Source organism: Panthera onca, chromosome B1 (assembly GCF_046562875.1).
Source record: "Panthera onca isolate mPanOnc1 chromosome B1, mPanOnc1 haplotype 2, whole genome shotgun sequence".
Lineage (NCBI taxonomy): Eukaryota > Metazoa > Chordata > Mammalia > Carnivora > Felidae > Panthera > Panthera onca.
In genome coordinates, this window is record NC_138342.1 from 65130040 (window position 1) to 65150582 (window position 20543).

General features: G+C 35.3%; 1 protein-coding gene across 2 annotated transcripts in view; it reads right to left on the bottom strand.

The window, feature by feature from the left end:
* The window catches only part of ANTXR2 (ANTXR cell adhesion molecule 2), a 152914-nt gene that overhangs the window by 92243 nt on the left and 40128 nt on the right, over positions 1-20543 (bottom strand). For both annotated transcript variants that reach the window (XM_078445993.2, XM_078445992.2), the window contains exons 8-11: positions 16284-16344; positions 14273-14371; positions 11946-12015; positions 525-603 (exon numbers count right to left, since the gene is read on the bottom strand). In XM_078445993.2, coding sequence (XP_078302119.1) covers positions 525-603; positions 11946-12015; positions 14273-14371; positions 16284-16344 — 309 coding nt within the window. The remainder of the gene's footprint in view (positions 1-524; positions 604-11945; positions 12016-14272; positions 14372-16283; positions 16345-20543) is intronic.

Below are 20543 nucleotides of genomic sequence, written 5' to 3' on the forward strand. Positions count from 1 at the left end.
TACAAATCAATCATCTCAACTAAAATAGAGTTTCAAACTTAAGATATAGCAAACTATTGAAATCAAATTATTTACTCATGTTAGAAAGCACCAACATTTAAAAGGGACAAAAATATGAGCTCACCATTAAAATACACTCATAATTTCAAAAACGTGATCAATGTCTTAGACACAATAACCCAACCTTCATAACACAAAAAAAAATTATTCCATTTTGATAATTAATGTTTTAATAAAAATGTTTCATTTGAAAATCATTCTCCTACCTTATTTTGATTTTAAATGACTTCTGAATTTTATGAATATCAGAACAAAACTTATCCTATCTTAAAATCTCTTTTTAATGAGACTAAAGGAAAAAAACAGAATCTAGAATGAATTCTATACAAAGTTTTCCTTGTGGTGCTCTCCAGTGCCATTGTTGGCATCTTCCTTATTATAATATGCAACAGCACTCAGAATCTGTAAATTATTTCTGGATGGAATCATTTTTAAAAAGTAACTTTATGCAACTTTTTACTTACACATTCTGTGGCTGTGACTATCAATGAGCTTGAGATAACAGATTTTCCTCCATTAAAGCTCACTGAAACATCAAGAGTTCTGAAAGAAAATGAAAGAAACAATAATTAAAAATAAATTAAAAACGAGAGGATTGTGGGAGATTTTTATTTCTGCACATAATTCAAAACAAGCAAGAATGTTTACTTTTGATCAGTTATCCCAACTTTTTTCTTTCTTAGCTCCAGTCATTACTTAGTAGCCAGAGGCAAATTCCTTAAATGATCTAATTGTTCCTAAAAGAAAGATTAACATAAATAGTAACATTAAAAAATTCCTTGAGAGAAATGCTGAGGCTGTCTTCCCAATACTCTAAAAAGAATAAAAAAAAAAAAAAAACCCACTTAGATCCTATTTACCATATTTCCCCTGTCTTCAGACATTACTACCATCACAAGATTATTAAGAATAAAAAATTGGAGGGGTACGTGGGTGGCTCAGTAGTTTAAGTGTCCGACTTCTGCTCAGGTCATGATCTCATGGTTTGTGGGTTCGAGCCGCACATCGAGCTGTCAGCTGAGAGCTTGGAGCCTGCTTTGGTTTCTGTGTCTCCCTCTCTCTCTGTCCCTGCCCTACTTGCGCTCTGTCTCTCTGTCAAAAATAAACATTAAAAAAAATTCTTAAAAAATAGATAGGTAAATAAATAAATAATTGGAAATAATAAACCATTCAAGGTTAAAATATGGAGAAAGTGATAATACAGGAGAGAGAAACTGAAGAAACACAAGAATGCAATGTCCATGTAGGTATTTGTTGTAGACGATCCTAGGACATCAAAATATCTTGACAAAGGTACAAGAAGAAAGAATAATTTCTTTTTTTCATGGCTAAGATACATCAGAATTAGAATACAGCTCTTACTTTGGAAACATGATTTCAAATTTGAAGATAATTAATAATAGTTAAAATTACATTAATTCAGATTCTAGTAATTATTTGTGATCAGCCAGCCAGGAGTTGGTAACTTTCTAAAAAATAGGTCTAAGATATCAAAAGGGGAAAAAATGACAAGGGGATTTTAAAATATTAAGGAAACAGCCCTTTTCCAAAATAGTTTACACAGTATATTATCCTATAATAATTGGAATGCCAACATTTCAAAGCTATCTATTCATTAAAGCAGAAAGTAGTAGATAACATTTTGGTAATCTAACTTCTATACAGTGCCATGCTCCCATTCCCCGAAAATATTCTAAATTCCAAGAATTAATAGCTAAAAACTTTGCCTGAATTACTCTGAATCAACAAAATGTTATATTTTGAAGTTTTCTTCTCTATTCCTTGAATTGAAAGCCAAATTCACTACTACTTACAAAGAATTCTGATAAAAGAGAAGCAATCTTAAACCAATGGTAAAATTTCAATTACGATGCCAGAGATGGGGGATGAGAAATATTATTTAGCCCCTGCTATGTGCCAGATACCCAGCCTAGGCGTTTTATGAACATCATCTCATTCATCTTCACAACAGCCCTTAAAGAAAGCAGCAGTTTCACAGTTGTGCAGATGGGGTACGTCAGGCCCAGAAATGCTAATTACCTTGCCTAAAGTGGTAAAGCTAGGGTTCTAACTAATCTTGAAGTCTTTCCATCAGACCACGCAAGCTTGTTGAAATCAGAGTCCTTAGTGTGTTTCTTTTCTCACTGTGATATTTAGTTTGGATTCACACAGGAACAAGAGACACCAGGAAAGATACTCCTAGCAGACCTGAAGCTGAACTCTTCTTCAAAAATCAGTAATACTTCTGTTCAAAATATTTCTTTAAATTATTCCCTTCAAAATACTTTGTTAAAAAAAAAAAGGTTTAGCTATATCCAGAAAAGAATGAGAACTTAAGATATTTATACCAACTTGTTTGAACTTTTGAACTAGTTCAACACAGAATGCCAAGTGGTTTATTTAAGAAAGAAAACTTAAACCCAATTGCTTATTCTGCAGAACCAAGTGCCTTGTTTTATTTACTTTTTTTGAAGACTAAGCAGAGTTGAATCCAAAAATAATCTTTCCTAGTTCCCAATTCCTCTACTTTGAAACGTACCAGCAAGCATATGACATGGTAAGTATGGTTTTAGTTTGGGGGAAGGGACTATCTGATTCACAATAATGTATGATTGTTGCAAATAATCTTACTGATTCAACTTTTATGCGTTCAGCAGATACTGACTGAAGTTGTTTATAACCTGGCACTTAGAACTCACCAGAAATAAACCAATTCTCTAATTAATGAAGGGAACATTAAAAATTTTGATGCTTCCAGACTGAGAAAAAAAGAAAAAAGGATTTTAATGCTTATCCAAGTGGAATAAGAACAGAAGATCTATTTTACAACAAAGTTCTTTCCTCTAGTAGAAATGCATGCCAACGAGATCTTCTAAGCAGCCAATATAACTGCAGCTATCTCCAAAACTCAGTCTAGTATCATGTGGCTGGTTTCACATAAAACTGAGACAAGTCTCCACAGATGGAAAGGCACCTGATGTTTCTTTCGACATGTGGACTCAACTGAAACAATATGATCTTTACCTTCTTGAGAGCAGAGCATGGCCATCAGCAGCAGCATTGATAACGATGGCATTTATCGAGTCCCTACCACGAGCCAGACACACGGCTCTCCTCTCATTTAATCTTCACAGAGACCCCCTGAGCTAGGCAGCAGCATTTCCTCCACTTCCCAAGAGAGGAAACTGAAGCTTACAAAGGTAACTTGCCCAAACCTTAAACTTCTCTGACTCTGGAGTCAAAGTGCTTCTTTTATTTCTGCCACATACTTCTTTCATCTCTGATAAATATGTGAGAATCTTACATTTAAATTTCTCTCATCGGCAAGAGCTGAGTAACACTCCTCCAGGTTTTTACTACATTCATTTACCATATTGCTCATACTAATACACTTACCATATTGCTCATGGTTAACTAGAATGGCATTTACTAACTGCTAAGATAACACAAAAAACACGCTCCAAAAGTTACTCTTGCATTTAAATGTTGTTGTTTCTTTAGTGAAACGTTTTTGAAATTATTGGTATGATACTGGCACATGAATGATACCTTTGCCCAAAGGTATGCTGCTCCTTTGCATGCAGATTGGTAAAGCCACCTCACCCTCTAACCCAAACCTAATACCCTGACCTTTTGTTGACTCAAAATTCCAATACATATATTTAATGTTTGCCATCTTATTTTATGTCATTTCCATTCGTATCTATGCATTGCTCATTCCTACATAACCCCTACTTCTGGTTAGTGTATTACTAACAGTAGAACCCACACTCACAGTTGATAGACACTTTGTTATGGATGAAAATGTATGAAAGCCATGTTGGTTTTACCTAATTCCACACAGAAGTGAGAGGTGAGGGGAGAGTTCATTTTTCATTTGTCCCAAGAATCAATTAAAATTATAAAAGGGGAGAGGTCTAGCCCACAAGTTGAGAAATCAGGAGTCCTGGGTTTGAAGCCTAGTCCCTGTACTCTCAACCTTGCATTCCTCAATCTGTAAAATGGGGATAATTTTACCTATTTCAGAGTTGTTTGGGGGAAGAGAGCTTGGCAAAATAATAAGCATAAAATACCCAACATAGGATACAGCAGTTATTCTTATATTACTGTAACACTTGACTATTTTTCTAACAGATTATTCAGAATAACAAGGTACTTTTATATAAACCTTTTAGACCCAAGTGAAAATATAACACAGATAGTACAGAAGAATATCTAGCAGCAATAAAATAATTACCTAACACTTTTTGGCTCAAAGAACTTTTCTACTCACTGCCATGTAAAACTACAGATAAATTGTTCAAAAACTGCCTAGTATATAACATCATCCAGGTTCCTGTACAGAAATGTTTCAGTGTTATTTCCTTCCTGTTACAAAACATCATCTGATTAAACCCAACATCATAGCTGTGTTGGGCTGCATGTTTACACCTCAAACCTAAAACTGCACTCTAAATTGGTTTATGAATGTTTGCCAATAAGTTCATGATTCATTTAATCACTCAATCATTCTATTACTAGTTAATTAAACAAATACTTACAAATTGCTACAATAGGCCAAGCTAGGCTGTGCTTGGTAACTGGACTGCAGTAACAAATAAAACACAGTATTACAATGTAAGTGAAAGGAAGCCACATAAACAATTACAATAGAGTGTGACATTAACTAAAAGAGGTATAAGCACAGGAGTACTAGCGGACCTAGTTGTGAGAGATACAACTTGTTCAGCTTTGCCAAGGGGACATCAACAAAGGCTTCCTGCAGGAAGTCACTCAAAGATGAATCCTAAATAATGACCAGGAGATAATAAGGAAAAGAGATTAGAAAAGGATCCACAAAGAAGGAGGCTATTTGATAGGCTGGAAGGTAAGCAAGGCACAGAACAGTCAAGAACTAAAACCATTCAACGTAGCAGCATCACAAGATGTGAGAGTGAGAATATATGGCCTGAGGCTGGAAAAGGGAGTAGGAAAGGATCAGGAAAAAGCCAGGATGCCATCTTTAGACATTTGGAATTAGTCTTAAGAGTTTTTAAATTATGTAGAAATGTTGGCAGAACTGTGTTTTTACAAATATCATTCTTTTTTACAGTGTAGAACGTGGACTGGAAGAGTAGATTCTACAGTAGAAACACCATTTATGGATGTCGTGGTATATTTCACATTAGAGCCAAAGTAGAAATGAACTAAAATAGTGGCAATAAGGGTGGTGTGAAAATGAAAGTTGGGAGATCTTAAGGAGTTAAAATAAAAATGATTGGACATTTAGGATGTTAACGGTGAGGAAGAAGGAAATAGTTAATGATGACTTAACAGTTTCTATCTTGGTGTGAGGTGGGTTGCATACGAAATACAGGAAACAGAGCAGGTGTGAACAGAAGTACCTAGGCTTAACTTGGGAGCGTCAAGTTGAATGGGCCATGAGAAATCCAAGGGAAGCAGTAGACTTTTGCATAATGGATTTTCAGATAGTGCCTTTAGAGCTAAGAAAAAGATCTTGTCTTGAGATTTGGAGCTCCTCAGCAAGAAAAGGAAGCCTTGGAGAAAATGCATTTATGAATCAGTATGCCAACCATGGTGATAACGAAGAGCAAGGGACAGTAAGAAGAGGAGCCTGCAGTGACATCTGAGAAGAAACAGCCAGCTAGGTGAGAATAAAAAGTCATGAAAGACAAAGGGAGAACCTTCTGAGACAGGGATGGCCCACAGTGCCTAATGCAGGGTGGTTAGGGAAGATCAGGCTAAGAACTGAAAACTTCCAACATCCTTTTCTATAAATTGGTTCTACATTGTTCAGAATTTCTCACAAATATCTTAATACACTCTTGGTTCCATCCTTGGAATATATTTTTTTTTTTCAAAGTAGAAGGATCAGGGTGCCTGGGTGGCTCCTTCCATAGAACATGCAACTCTTGATCTCCAGGTTGTGAGTTCAAACCCCATGTTGGGTCTAGAGCTCATTTAAGCACAAAAAAACAAAAAACAACAACAACAAAAAAAACAAAACAAAGTAGAAGGACAGAAGAAACCCAAACAACTCACCATAGCAAAAAAATTGTTTGAAGTACATTTTAATGTTAACTGGTATTCAATTAATAGTGATAAAACTAAATTCATTCCACATGAATTATTAAATAGTATTGTGATATATAATTAAGTAAATAAAATTCAATAAGTCCTAATGGTCACAGTGAGTTTATTTAAAGATGCAGGAGAGTTCCCAAACAGAATAGCTCAGTGCCATATGTTAGAGCTACTTTGATCTAAGAAACTTCACACACCATGAACTATGGTTGACATTTCAATCCATGGTAGCCTATTTGCAAAGTATTCATTTACTACTGACTTCTTGTGTAGCCAATAAAAGATGCCATTTTATGATCCATTAAAAAAGATGAAAAAATTAAATAAAATTATGAAAGGTATTTTCCAGAAGTAATAAATAATTTACCTCCAATTTGCACATACTGAAAATTAAGCTGGCAACAACTCAAAAAGTTATAAAAATTATGGTGACCTAAGATATTTTGAAATCAAGTGCTACTATTAAATACTCTGCAGAGCTTTTTAAAAGTTAGTTTTGTGCATATAAAGATGAAGAGTCGAAAAATAAGTCTTCATATTTGTGAATAAAGATTTCACTAGATTTCACTTATAGTGATAAGTATATATGTAAATAATGCTTTATCTAAGGATATCTTTTTAACGTGGTTAAAGGGTTCTTGAATAAAATAATTTCTTTTTAAGATATTTCAAAATATGTGTATACTAAAACAAACATTGCACTTGGGAAATTGCTAGATTTCAGAAAGAACAGAAAGCTGTATTCAGAAATGTGCTGGCCATCACACCTGAAGCTGTACTTCAAATGTTTACAGTATTACCCTGAAAATAATCCCTTTCTAACTGTTTTTGCATATTTTAATAAAATAATGAAAAGATACTTGGAAATAATCACTCATTTTTAGTGCCTTTCATCCAAAAAAAGCCAAATCCCCTATTAATAGCAAAAAAAATTAAAAATAAAATGATAATACAAAATTTAGAAGCAGTATTTAAGAGGATTGAAACACATATCTAAGGATATCTCTATCTCATCATATATCTGTCCATCTTTGAACACTTGTGGTTACCAAAACATTCTCTAAATTGTTAAAGATCTTCTTTGTATTGAGCTGAAATGTGCCTCTCTTTACCTTTCGCTCTTTCCTTCTCCTTTCCTTAGAGCAATAAAGAATAAGTCAGATCTTTCACATGACAGAGCTGATGTTTGAAGACATCTGATATGTCATGCCTGAATCATATTTTAGAGTATTTTCAATTACATCGTATTTAACATTTCCATACTTGGCAACATCTTGTTGGCCACCTCTAGGTGTGCTCCAACTAATTGTTCCTCTTAAAAGACAATTTCCAGAACTAAAAATAATACTTAGGATGGAGCTGAAATAAGGATTAGGTGAACTGATCACATTTATACGTATAATCAGAAAGCAATACACTATGGGAAAGAAAAGATAAAATGCCCCACCACTAGGGTGGGAGATAGAGAAATAAAGAAACAGAGATGGTCCTCAGCCTTAAGCCATCTCACCAAGATTCTAATGTTTACATTCAAAGTAAAGACATAACTACTGTCCTAGAATCTATGATAAAAATAAATAAATCAAGTGTCATTCCTCATAATGAAAACAAGAGAGAATAAAGGCATTCTTATATCATCTGCTACTAAGATAATGTTATTAGGTATTGTATAGATATATATACACATACATGCATAGGTATATTTTTGAAAAGAAGTGTTCATGTGAGAAGCTGTGTTAAAGGCAGAATTTGTCCAGCCAAGAAAGAGAAGTGGAATGAATCAATTTTATTCCAGGTAAAATGATCATATTGAAAAACTAACAATGTTGAAGAAGAAAATAAAAAGGTTCTATTACCAAGTTAGGCTCTAACCCCAAGGTGGCCACACCATTCATCTGAATGAACCTTCAATATCACATGCCTAAAAATTTCACATACGCTAATGTCCCGCCACTTCTTACTCAAAACACTCTGTCATGTGTCTTCCCACATTGCCTTTTAAGAGAACTAATACTATCAGTTTCATCTGACTTAGATATTTATTTCATATTTGCCAGAAGATTCTGGCCAATGTTTTTGAAAGCACATTTAACTATACCATATGCCTCCTTAAATCATCTCTATCAAACAAGCTGTAGGATAAGGCTCTGGTTCATTCTGTTCTGTTTTTCTTTCTTCACAATGTGTTTATGTATATTTACCCAATTTGTTCTGCTCTTCTTGCCAAATTACAGGTTTGAGGATCTCAACTATTGCAGAACAGCTGTGCTATTGTTGACATCTCACTCAACAAGGGTCAGAGGAGAAGCCCATCCTTCAAGTACTGGGGACACCTGCACTTACACCATAAGGCGAATGCCCTGCGGTGGGGAGGATCCAAAGAACTCCACAGAGTCTTTCCTATTCAGACTTAAAACACTGGTACAAGTGAGCCACTGGCAGAAGTAAACTGCCAACAATCTACAGATTCCTCTCGGTAAGACAATTTGTTTAATTAATCACATGACATTTTAAAATTAAACTGTATCCAATGAAAGAAGTACAGAAGAACGACCTCATTACCACCACCTTTACATTCTTCCCATTTAAATACTAAGCATCCAGGGGCACGTGGGTGGCTCAGCCAGTTAAGTGTCCACCTCTTGGTTTCAGCTCAGGTCATGATCTCGTGGTTTCGAGAGTTTGAGCCCCGTGTCAGACTCCACGCTGACAGTGCAGAGCCTGCTTTGGATTCCCTCCTCCCTCTCTCTCTGCCCCTTCCCCACTCACACTGTCTCTGTCTCTCTCCAAATTGATAAATAAACTTAAGTAAAATAAAATAAATAAATATTAAGAATCCATTCAACTCAATCTGGAAATCTATATCAAATAAAAAAATTTAATAAACAGAAATCTCTCTCAAAGAAAGTACTTCAAAGACCCATTTCAATAACACTAACTAATGATAGGCCTGGATAAGATTTGCCCAGACAGTTTTAATGTCTGTTTACTCCACAACATCAATTTCCAAATGCAAAGCTATGGTCCTAGCTCTGCTGCTATATTCTTTGTCCCCATCTGCAAGCAAAGCATCTTCATATTAACCTTTTTACAAACTAACATTCACAAGTGTTTAGGTTTTTTTAAAAGAATAATCCTCAAACAAAAATGGAATTCAGGAAGTAACAGCAAGATGCGAAAGGAACTGATAGAGCAGGTTAATGAGATGAGGCACATGTCCATGGGTCCAGCTCTGAGACTAGGCATCTGGCTTTGAGGCTGTCTATGTAGGGTTACTTCACCAGGGTGTTGTTAATTATTGAAGTGAGAGAACAGGGGGAACCATCACCACATCTGTCACCCTCACACAGGAAAACCCTTCATTCGTTGTTGGGCCAGATGTGTTTATTTGAAACATAGACTAACTAGCTACTTAATGGGTTTGAATTCTTAGCCAAAAGCTAATTAGGCAAACATATTAAGCATCAGTCACCTTACAAGGCTAAACTGTTTCAGTTGTGTTGATTTTTATCCAATCTCATAAGAGAGCTGTCACCTACAGAGGTATCTAAAGAAAAGTCAAGGCAAAGGAAAGGTCCAAATTACTTGCAACATACTTAGAAGAACAATAACGATATCCCCAAGTGCCCAATATACTAACAAATAAAACCTCATGTTTTTTGCCTCAGTAGTATCACGTGCTTGATACCAAAAAGAAAGCAGGAAAGCAAGAGAAAGCAAAAGTAATTATCTAAAATGTCCTTCCCCCCAAATCTCCAGTTCTCTTGTAGGTGAAATATTCATGTCAAAAGCCAAATAAATGATGACTTCTCATGTCTGATATTTATTATGTTCTATATGTTTTTTTTTAAATCACATGCCCTGGGTATTTAGTCAATCTACAAATCACTGAAGAATATCTGCAGTCTCTATAGTCTCTTAAAAAAAAAGAGGCAAATTCTAGAGAATACAAACTCAGTGTCTGGGATAAAACAGGCATACTGCATTTTATAACTACTTTGGAGAAGAAGGTAAGATGTCTTCCTTAACCAATCATTGCTATTAAAAAGTCAAGATAGTTTTCTGTTCTCTTTTTCCTTTTTTAAGATGTTTATTTACTTTGAGAAATAGAGCTGGGGAGACTCAGAGGGAGAGGAAGAGAGAGAATCCCAAGAAGGCTCAGCACTGTCAGCACAGAGTCTGATGCAGGGCTTGATCCCACAAGCGGTGAGATCAGGACCTGAGCTGAAATCAAGAGTTGGACGCTCAACCGACTGAGCCATCCACGCACCCCTCTATTCTCTTAAATGGCATGCCCCTCCCATAGGATTCTGGGCATTTTTCTCCTACCTCATATAAGTCTCTGACCACCCCCAGCAATCAAAGGTACTTTTTTGCTCTTAATATAACTCATAATTCAAAATATTTGAGGAAAATGCATCCATCCTCTCATCTAGCAAACATTTATGAATCTATTGTGTGCCAAGCTTTGTGTTTGGTGTTACAGATACAGCAGGAATCAAAACAAAATCTATCCTAGCAGGAAAGAGACCCAAGAGAAAATAAATGCTTGGGAGAAAAAAATAACCATGAGAAGGGAATAGGGAGTGCCAAACGCAAGAGAAGAAAGACTGTATTGATTAAATAGGGTGACCAGGAAGGGTTTACCAAGAAGGTGACATGTGAACAAGGCCTAAAGAATGTGAGAATGAACCATGAGGAGAAGAGCATTTCAAGCAGCGGGAACAACAGGTATACAAGTGCCAACGTAGTTGAGGAACAGCAAAGAGGCCTGTGTGACCATCACAAAAGGGGCAAAAGGAAGATGAATACTGTGACATGGTGAGGGGCCAGATCCTACAGAACCTTGTAGAACATGGCAATGTTTAGATTTTCACTCTGAGTGGAACAGGAAATATTATCAAGGATTTAAGGGAAAGGTGATATAAATGAACAGTTTTAAAAGGATCGCTATGCCAAGAACAGAAGCAGAAAAACCAGGAGAAGCTAATAAACCTTGTATATTTTATTTGCCTCTGCTCTATATGCAAGATCAATTTAAAGTAATTCTGTATCTTATTTATCATCCTAAACATATCCCTTCCACTACTTTTGGGCTAAGGAATATCTGAACTGTCTGCAATCATTTTCTTCATAATAGAGTGTAAAAAAAAATCACAAATGGAAATACTAAATTACTAACGAAATTATCTGTTTAGGTGATTTAAATAAAAGCTCTTCTTCCAAACTAACATCCTTTATTTTAACCAGCTATCATTATGGTTTATATTGTCACACCAAAGAACATGAGAAAACAGACCTTATAGGATGTGGATATTAAATTAAAGCACAAATACTTCCTAGTCCAAGGTATGCCTTATTGAGCCATGCTCCTTTTGCTCTTTAATCTTGATATTTAAACACCATAGTAATTAGTCAAAATCTCACTTTGTAACTCATGTGTGTGTAGATGTGCGTAGGGGCATGTGTAAATTTAATACTACACAGTTCAAAATAATGCTGTGGCTCTGATTATTTAAAGGCTCTAACAATATCTCTTACCCATCCAGATAAATACTTATGGAGCCTTTTAATCAATATTTAAGAAATACGATAAAGCTGACTGAAGCATTTTCAACCTACTAAGAGTATATATGGTTAAAGTACTAGCCAGGGTAGTTTGCCTAGAACTACTATTTCATGTTCACTCTGTACATAAAAAAAAAAAAAAGATGCAGTGAAATAATTAATGCATATTTGTCACCATTTCCTAATAATTTGTACCTAAAATGTTTTTAATATGTTTTAAATGAAGTACTTACTCTCCAACTTTATTCAGTGTAGGTGCGGGACAAAGCATAGAATTAAGCTCCACACTTACTGGGTAAACACCTAGAAAATAAAATGGCACTGAATTAATAAAGAGCTTTATTTTTCTCAGTTTCATTAATAATATGAAAAACATGGGGTGCCTGGGTGGCTCAGGTGGTTAAGCATCTGGCTCTGGATTTCAGCTCAGGTCATGATCTCATGGTTTGTGAGATCGAGCCCCACATTGGTCTTTGCACTGACAATATGGTGGACTTTCTCTCCCCCACTCTCCCTCTCTCTCTCAAAATAAATAAATAAACTTGAAAAAAAATTTTTAAATTATATTAAAACAATGGCAAGAAGGGTTTAACAGTGGAACATTAGATATATATTAGAATGAAAAACCAAATAGATTCTCATTGAAAAAGAGGAGAAGGAAAAGAGAATGAAAAAAATAGAGATTATATGCCTCACTGATATACAGTGTTGGTAAATTGTGATTTTTTTCTTAGACTAAATTCACATGTATTTGCAGATACTATAAAATTATCATCTTCTCCATCTCCATTTTTTAAGTATCTTAGGCTTTTAAGGATAAGTGATATATATTTTAAAAGCAGAATTTAAAAACAATGGAGAGGGGCGCCTGGGTGGCTCAGTCGGTTGAGTGACCGACTTCGGCTCAGGTCATGATCTCGCAGTTTTTGAGTTCGAGCCCCGCGTCGGGCTCTGTGCTGACAGCTCGGTGCCTGGAGCCTACTTCAGATTCTATGTCTCCCCCTCTCTCTACCCCTCCCCTGCTCACGCTCTGTGTCTCTCTGTCTCTCAATAATAAATGTTAAAAAAAAAATTTTTTTAAACAATGGAGAAAAGATGAATATCCAAAGAAGAATGAATGTATTTCAAGGCTTCAATAAAATAGTTGTATCTACAATAAATAAATACATTTCATAAAACAGAATGCTTAAATTGCCCTAATAATTTTAATAATATAGGATCAAAAAAATCTGGACTATAAATATTTAGAAAAGTTACATAAACAAATGGATAATCCTGGATATGAGGGATGAAAATATAACCTGACTCTACTTATTTGTTTGAGAATTTAGTTTAATAAACTTAATCTCATGTAGCTAAGGGATAAATATGTTTATATAATAATCAAACACGTACCCAAAGGGAGCTAGGTAAAGCTAACTCTTAGATTCAGATGGCTAGTGAATAAAAATAAAATTACTTTGTCCTCTACAATTGTAGCATCTACTATGAGGCATTTGTTACAAATATTATTGTCTTGCTTTACCAAAATGATTATCCTAACAGGAAAGAGAGGAATTAATTCTGACATTTACCATGCTGAGATCCTCACCACGTTAATTCAACAAACACACACTGAACAGTTGCTGTGTACATAGCCAAAGCTGTGCTATTGGAGTGCTTAGTACCATCAGAAAAACAGCAAAATTGTAGATGAACCTCTAAAAACATAATTCCACCAGAGTTCACAGAGTTATGGTATCTGCCTTACAGATTAAAATTTTAGAAGCCAATATAATCATCGATAAGGAAAAAATGTCTCAATAGAGACCCAAAACGCTCAGAATATTTAAGATCTATTTAAGGAGTTTTTCTCAGAATGAAGATTAAAAACACTATCCTCATCTGCTTTTTTGAAAGCCATGTTAGGGAAAATAAAACCCCATTCCATAAATAGGATAATTTTCAATAAACAGTGCTGGGTGGGCACTGAAGATAAAAATACGTGAAACATTCCAAAACATAAAATATATGAAATATCGACAAGGCAAAAAGCCTATCTCCAGAAGCTGACGGGCAAATTATTGGGACATTAGATGAAGAAAATGAGTGAGCATAAAATAAGGCAATAAGTAGTAGAGTGGTCCAAGATAGTTAGATTTTCAGGCAAGAGTGACAATAAATAAATCTGGAGAAAGAGGCAATTAAATCAAGCAGTTGATGCAGTCCACACAGAATCAAGTTAGGAAAACTGGGTTCAACTCTCAGCTCTGCCCATTATTGGCTGTGTCACCACAGGCAAGTTATTTGACTCTTTCAGCCACTGGACCACAACCCGTAAAATGAGGCTACTCAGGATAGGGTTCAGCATCTCTTAAGTTATGAACAAAGGTTGTAATCATGAAACAACAACAACAACAAAAAATTGTTATAACTACTGGTACTCTCACCAGACTTCATTTCTTTCTTCCTTGATTGAAAAATATAGCATAGTTGATTTCAGCTGGGAAAAAGAGGAAAACACTTGATACTTATATGCTGTACAGATATTCAAGCAACATAGAGATTATGAGGAACCTACTTTTTGTGTATGTTTCATTTACAGTGTAAGTACAGAGAACACTCCCATTCCGACTGCCCAAGATGAATCCTCTTCCATTCAAAACAATTTGAAATTCCTCTAGAAGCAAAAAGAAAAACAAACATTTTAACCCCTGCTTCACAAAAAATAAAAAGACATAACTTGAAAGGTCAAGGTACACAGAATTAATTTCTTCATAGTATTTAGCCAACTAGTAACAATGAAGACATCGTTGTCTCCAATTCTACTTGCTTTCTCGGACCCTCTAGGGAAATTCAGGGAAGATATCATTGATTATCACATAGAAAGGTGACATTATTTAATTTTTTAAACAAAGTGGTTTCCAATAGTAACCAAGAAATTAGAACTAAAGCCTAACACTTATTCCCACATACCACAGGAACTTCCCCTTACCCTGTCTTCTCTGTCCGCAGTAGAAAGAAAGAAAGAAAGAAAGAAAGAAAGAAAGAAAGAAAGAAAGAAAGAAAGAAAGAAATTAATTCTATCCTTAGGCAAATATCAGTAGGAAAGAACCCTCTTTGTTTTTCTGTACTCCCAAGTATTAAGATGTGGGAATGTAAAGAAAATTACTTATTCATGTTCTTTGTTTCTTAGAACAGTTTTGTATTTTCTTTAATCTCTGACACCCCATACAGAGTTCTTTAACAGTTTCTTGACATTACTAATCTGGTTTCATTTTCTTTTGCATACAAATTTAGAACCCAGCAGAGGACACGCACTTTGGATTACTAATCATCTATGACCAGTCAGTAAAGGAAGTTTATTCAACATATTGCTCAGGACTCTATACAGGGGAAGTAGTCACTAAATATTAGACAGTAAAATAAAATGCTAGAAAAAACGTTAACTGATCAGATACCTTGATAGGCCATTAAACACTTGCTATTTAGCTAGAAGAAGGCATATTAACTATTTTAACAGTGATTAACTCTCCATCTTCTCAAGCAATCTCCTAGCAAAATCTAACATATATACAGTAATGTATTATCAAGAAAATATTGCTATGCCACTCTGCATTGAGTATATTATAAAAGGAATTTTACTTATAAAGGGCAGGTAAAACCTACAATGTGACTGTGAAAAAGATCATGGGCTTCAGAGTCAGATAGACAAGAGTCAAATAGGACAATTACTAAAGCAAATACTGACCCACTCTGCCTGGGTTTCCTCATCTGTTGAACCAGTGATTATAAAAATGTCAAATAGTGCTGCTTTGAAGATTAAGTAAAGTTATAAAGGCAAAGGGATGCTTTGAGACGTTCAAATGCACTATTCCTTTTAAACATCTCAACCATTAATTAGGGAGTCTAAAAGATATAGAACTTAAGACTATATCCAGCGATTGGGAGGCTCTGTGGTAAATTACACAGCACATTTCCTCTTCCATCAGACCCAATATATTTTTCCTTTTCTAGTAAAGTCAGGTTAAAATGAACTCCAGGTCAGACTTGAAGAAGAAGAAACAGAACAAGCCAGAGAGAATCACATTCTCTTTGGGTAAGGACAGCTTGGAAGTGCTAAAACCTGAGTCTGTTCTTAGCTAATGAAGCCACCTGCTTCCTTCCTGCCATCCACCCATACATCGCTCCCTTCTGTGCCCTGAGCTGGAGGGCACTGCACTTCGGGCCGGTCATCAAATCATGGAGCTCAAAGTCTACAGATACATGACTGTATAATCAGATAAAAGAAAAAAAAATCATATTTTATTTTACTTGTCATAGGAAAGGTCTCAAACATGAACTAAATATACAGAAAATTCTAAAAGCCTGTCACACAATATGTTCATTATTTAAAATAACACTCCAATCTTAAAAAATTTGAATTTAAAATAGAAATATTTCAAGGAATTATTTAAAAATTCTTACAGAAAAGGATGCCAAAAAAGTTAATTTTGTTATTCTCATTCCAACACGAGTTTCAAATCATATATTTTAACTAGGGGGAAAAAATACAATTTCTTATATGGTATTTTTAAATTCTAACCACTTACCCCCTACACAGACACTTGAAGGCCGCAATTCCAGGATTTCAGTGCATGACTGAGCTAGTATCTAAAAAGGAAAAAAAGAAGACCAAGATAGAGAACTAAATTATAACATGTAAAGTGCATTATAAGATTGCTAATAACCTCAAGGTCCTCCCCTTAACTTTAATAGATGGCAGAGAAAAACCTATTAACTATCGTATATACAGCTACCAAGCTCTTAGGAAATTTCTGTGCTGTCTTCCAGTATATATTCTACAATTGTACACTGTAGGAACCCTTACTCAATTAGAGTAAAAATAAATAGGCACCAATAAAGTGGATGTTGCCTCAAAGTCTGGTAGCCTTGAATACAAACAGATAACTAAAATTTCTTGATGCCCATGAAATCAATGCTGACTTTCCCTATTAGGCAAAAACAAGATAGCAAATCAGACCCCCTCTTTAATTCTGAAAATTTAATGTGATTTTATTAAGAGGTTCAATATAATATCCATAAAGAAGCACTTCTGTATTTCTGGCATTTCTATCCGATTTCTCAGCCTCCTTTCCCACGGATGCTAACCCACCTTGTATGCAGCAAACCTTATGGTTGGAGGACACAGGCTCCTTAGATGAGCCCAACATTTTCCTCAAAAACACAGACTCTGTACTCCAGCATGCCCAGAGCACAGGAACAGAATGGCCCTTCTTAGCTCGTTCTGAGAAACAGAAACCACCATACAAGGCACAAGGCTACAAGTGAAAAACAACAATGATGAAATAAGCTGGTCTGAATGGACCCAACAATCCTGTCTTTATTTTTAGAACTGCTCTGCACTTCATTATCAAATTCAGACAAATTCCAGATGATCTTTGAACGACATTCCTTTCTTGACAGAGTTGAAGACAGATGACGTACAATGGTCTCTAGCATCTCCTGCTCGTAACTAGAACAGGAAAGAAGGAAATAGAAACGCTTTCTATGCTTTCTTTAATAACAGTGGAAGTATAAATTGTCAGACTCTAAAAGTCAGCTGGTAATTTTTGCTGCTGAATATGCATCACTGAAAAGGGGAATCATTTGTACTTTTTAAGATCATTTCTCAGTGAATCCACTTTTCACAAAGCAACTGAAGCTTTAGTGATTAGGAAACAAATACAGTAAAATTTTATATCTGAGACATTCTGGATGAGGCCTATTTAAACTCAGAAATGACCAAAAAGATTGATTCCATGGTCACCCACAGACCTTTCAATGCCCAAAGACCTCCTCTTGGTCTGTTATTTTATCTCCTATAATCAACACTCATTCCTCTGAAGACTGTGTACCTTTGTTCAATTAAGAATTGGGGAAAGAATTGAGGACCACTGTCAAAGGTTAACATGCCCTCTTGGAGGGCAAGTATCTCAAATCAGTGACCTCCTTAAATATTTTAACACAATACAGGTAACAAGACTCTGAAAGGAACAAAACAGAAAAGTTTTGCTAAAGGAATATGGAGCTAAAAAGGTTCTGACAAAAATGGAGCATTATAGCATTCACTTTGGCCGATCTGAGGTAAAAGAACGGTGAGCCACACAGACGGAGGGGTCAAAGGAAAACCATAAAGCCTCCAAATCTACTCTACTTGCCAGCAAGTCTGAGGGAATCTATTTTAAAATAGATCCCTTAAGGAGATCAGTTCTCAATTTCTTTATTAGTTATTTCAGGCACACCTCTGGCAGCATTACTGAAAATGTTTCAAACATCAAGAAAAATTATGAGAGGCTTAAAGACTGAATCCACTGGAAACTGTAACCATTTTTTAAAAAATTGCTTAGAATAAGATAAATCAAGAATTTACAATGAGGGGGCGCCAGCGTGGCTCAGTCAGTTAAGCATCGGACTTCGGCTCAGGTCATGATCTCACAGTTCGTGGGTTCGAGCCCTGCTTCTGTCTCTATGCTGACAGCTCAGGGCCTGGAGCCTGCTTTGGATTCTGTGTCTCCCTCTCTCTGTGCTCCTCCCCCACTTGTGCTCTGTCTCTCTGCCTCTCTCAAAAATAAGTCAACATTAGAAAAAAGAAATTACAATTAGATTTTCCAAAGGTCATGTCAAAGAATACGCAACCCAGAATGACCTGTGTGAATTTCTAAAATTGTCTTAGTTTTGTCTCTTCTACCAATATTGACCATAATTAAATCAGATCTCAAAATATTTAAGACAAATGTGTGTATCTTGACTTTCTCTTTTAATTTGATGTAATCCATCATATAGTTTAAAAAGACAGTTCCAATAGCAAAATCAAATGATTAATTCTTGTGGCGTTCTCCATAAAACTGGAGAATAAATACCTTTAAGTACTATTGATGGTATACATCTCTGAAGCCAGACCCTGTTTATCCCTTGTAAGGTATTTTGATTTTAAAGAAAAAGGTTCAAAATTATTTAGAAATTTATTTTCTATTCAAGTCTGAGATTAAAGAAGTCACACTGCATTAAGCAGAAGCTAAGAACAGCTAAAGATTGATTATATAGTGCAATACATTGTATAATATACATTTATACATTTACATTCGTTTATACATTCATTTATACATTTATATTCTTATATAATATACAAGAATACATTTGCATTAGTTTAATATTAATACTTATTTTAATAAAATGAATTTTATAGAAATGACATTACTGAACGGAAAAGTGACTCCAGTAACACATTCACTGAAAGGCAAGCAGTTTGGGGACAGCTGGATGGCTCAGTTGGTGGAGCATCTGACTCTTGGTTTCAGCTCAGGTCATAATCTCACAGTTTCGTGGGTTCGAGCCCCACATCAGCCTCTGCACTGTCATCTTGGGATTCTCTCTCTCTCCCTCTCTCTCTCTCTGCCCCTACACCACTCATGCTGTCTCTTTCTCTCTCAAAAATAAATAAACTTAAAAAGAAGAAAAAAAAAAGAAAAATAAGGGAAGCATTTTAGACAATGAGTCATAAAATTGGACTCATCATCTAAAGTAATTTAGTTCAATTCCCCACAGGACATTACCTACCCCCCCTCTAAAGTTTGTTTTGATTTTTTAAAATATATTTCTTTGGACCTTATGTTATATTAGTTGAGTATACGAATCACCTCCTCTATTAAAGACAAACTCTTTTGGGGTATAAAAATAGGATATTATACTATACAACCCTTTAGAACTAGCAAATTGTTTTGTACATGTAGTACTACCGATAAATGCTTAGGGAATACAGGTTACATGAATTAATGAGAATATAAAAAATATCTTCCTAGTAAGCATAGCAACAACCATATTATGACTATGATAAAGCAGAATAAAGTTATGTGAAAAAGCCAGTAAGTTGTGAATGTTGGAAATCCAGAAACCCATAATTTGAAAGGAAGTTCACCCAAACCAGCCAAAACATTTCCAAATGAAAAACAATCAAAGAGAGGGACGGAGAATGCACTGGGGAGAAATTGAGACAGGAGAGTGTATGCATTTTTAAAAAATAAAATTTGTCCTAAATTGGATTTTTCCATCTAGTGTTTACCATGTTCCTATATTAAGAAATTAACGGGGCACCTGGGTAGCTCAGTTAGTTAAGCGTCTGACTCTTGGTTTCAGCTCAGGTCATGATCTCACGATTTCTGAGTTCAAGCCCCGTGGTATGGTTTGCACGGACAGCACAGAACCTGATTAGGATTCTGTCTCTCTCTCCGTCTCTCTCTCTCTCTCTCTCACTCTCTCTCTCTCTGTCTACCCATCCCCTGTACACATGCTCGCTCGCTCTCTCTCTCTCTCTCAAAATAAATAAATAACCATTTTTTTAAAAAAGGAAAACAACTGGAAATTCAAATAATTCAATGTTTGTATGTATAAACAGTTCCATAAACACAAAACAGTTTATAATTTATTTTCACCAAGTAATTGCACAGGTTCAAATGTTCAAGATATCAAAATAGGTCCATTATATTAAAATTGTCATCACTAAACTACAACTGACAGAGACAGCAAATATTTTAAACACTCTAGCTAATTTTTACTAAATTAAATACTGTTATTGATTGATTGAACACTGGATCAGGTGTCCCATCTATGATAATTGATGCATTATCTTTCATATCTGCACTTCCATCATTTGTACAACAGAGCATCTTGTAAGGATGTTTCTTCAAATATGTGTTGCCATCTGTCTTCATTATATCTCAATAGACACAGAAAATAGTTTCCACTAAAGGTCGGCCTTGGTTGACATCAGAGACAGCTAATAGCATCATAGACCAAATTTAAAGACATGCCAA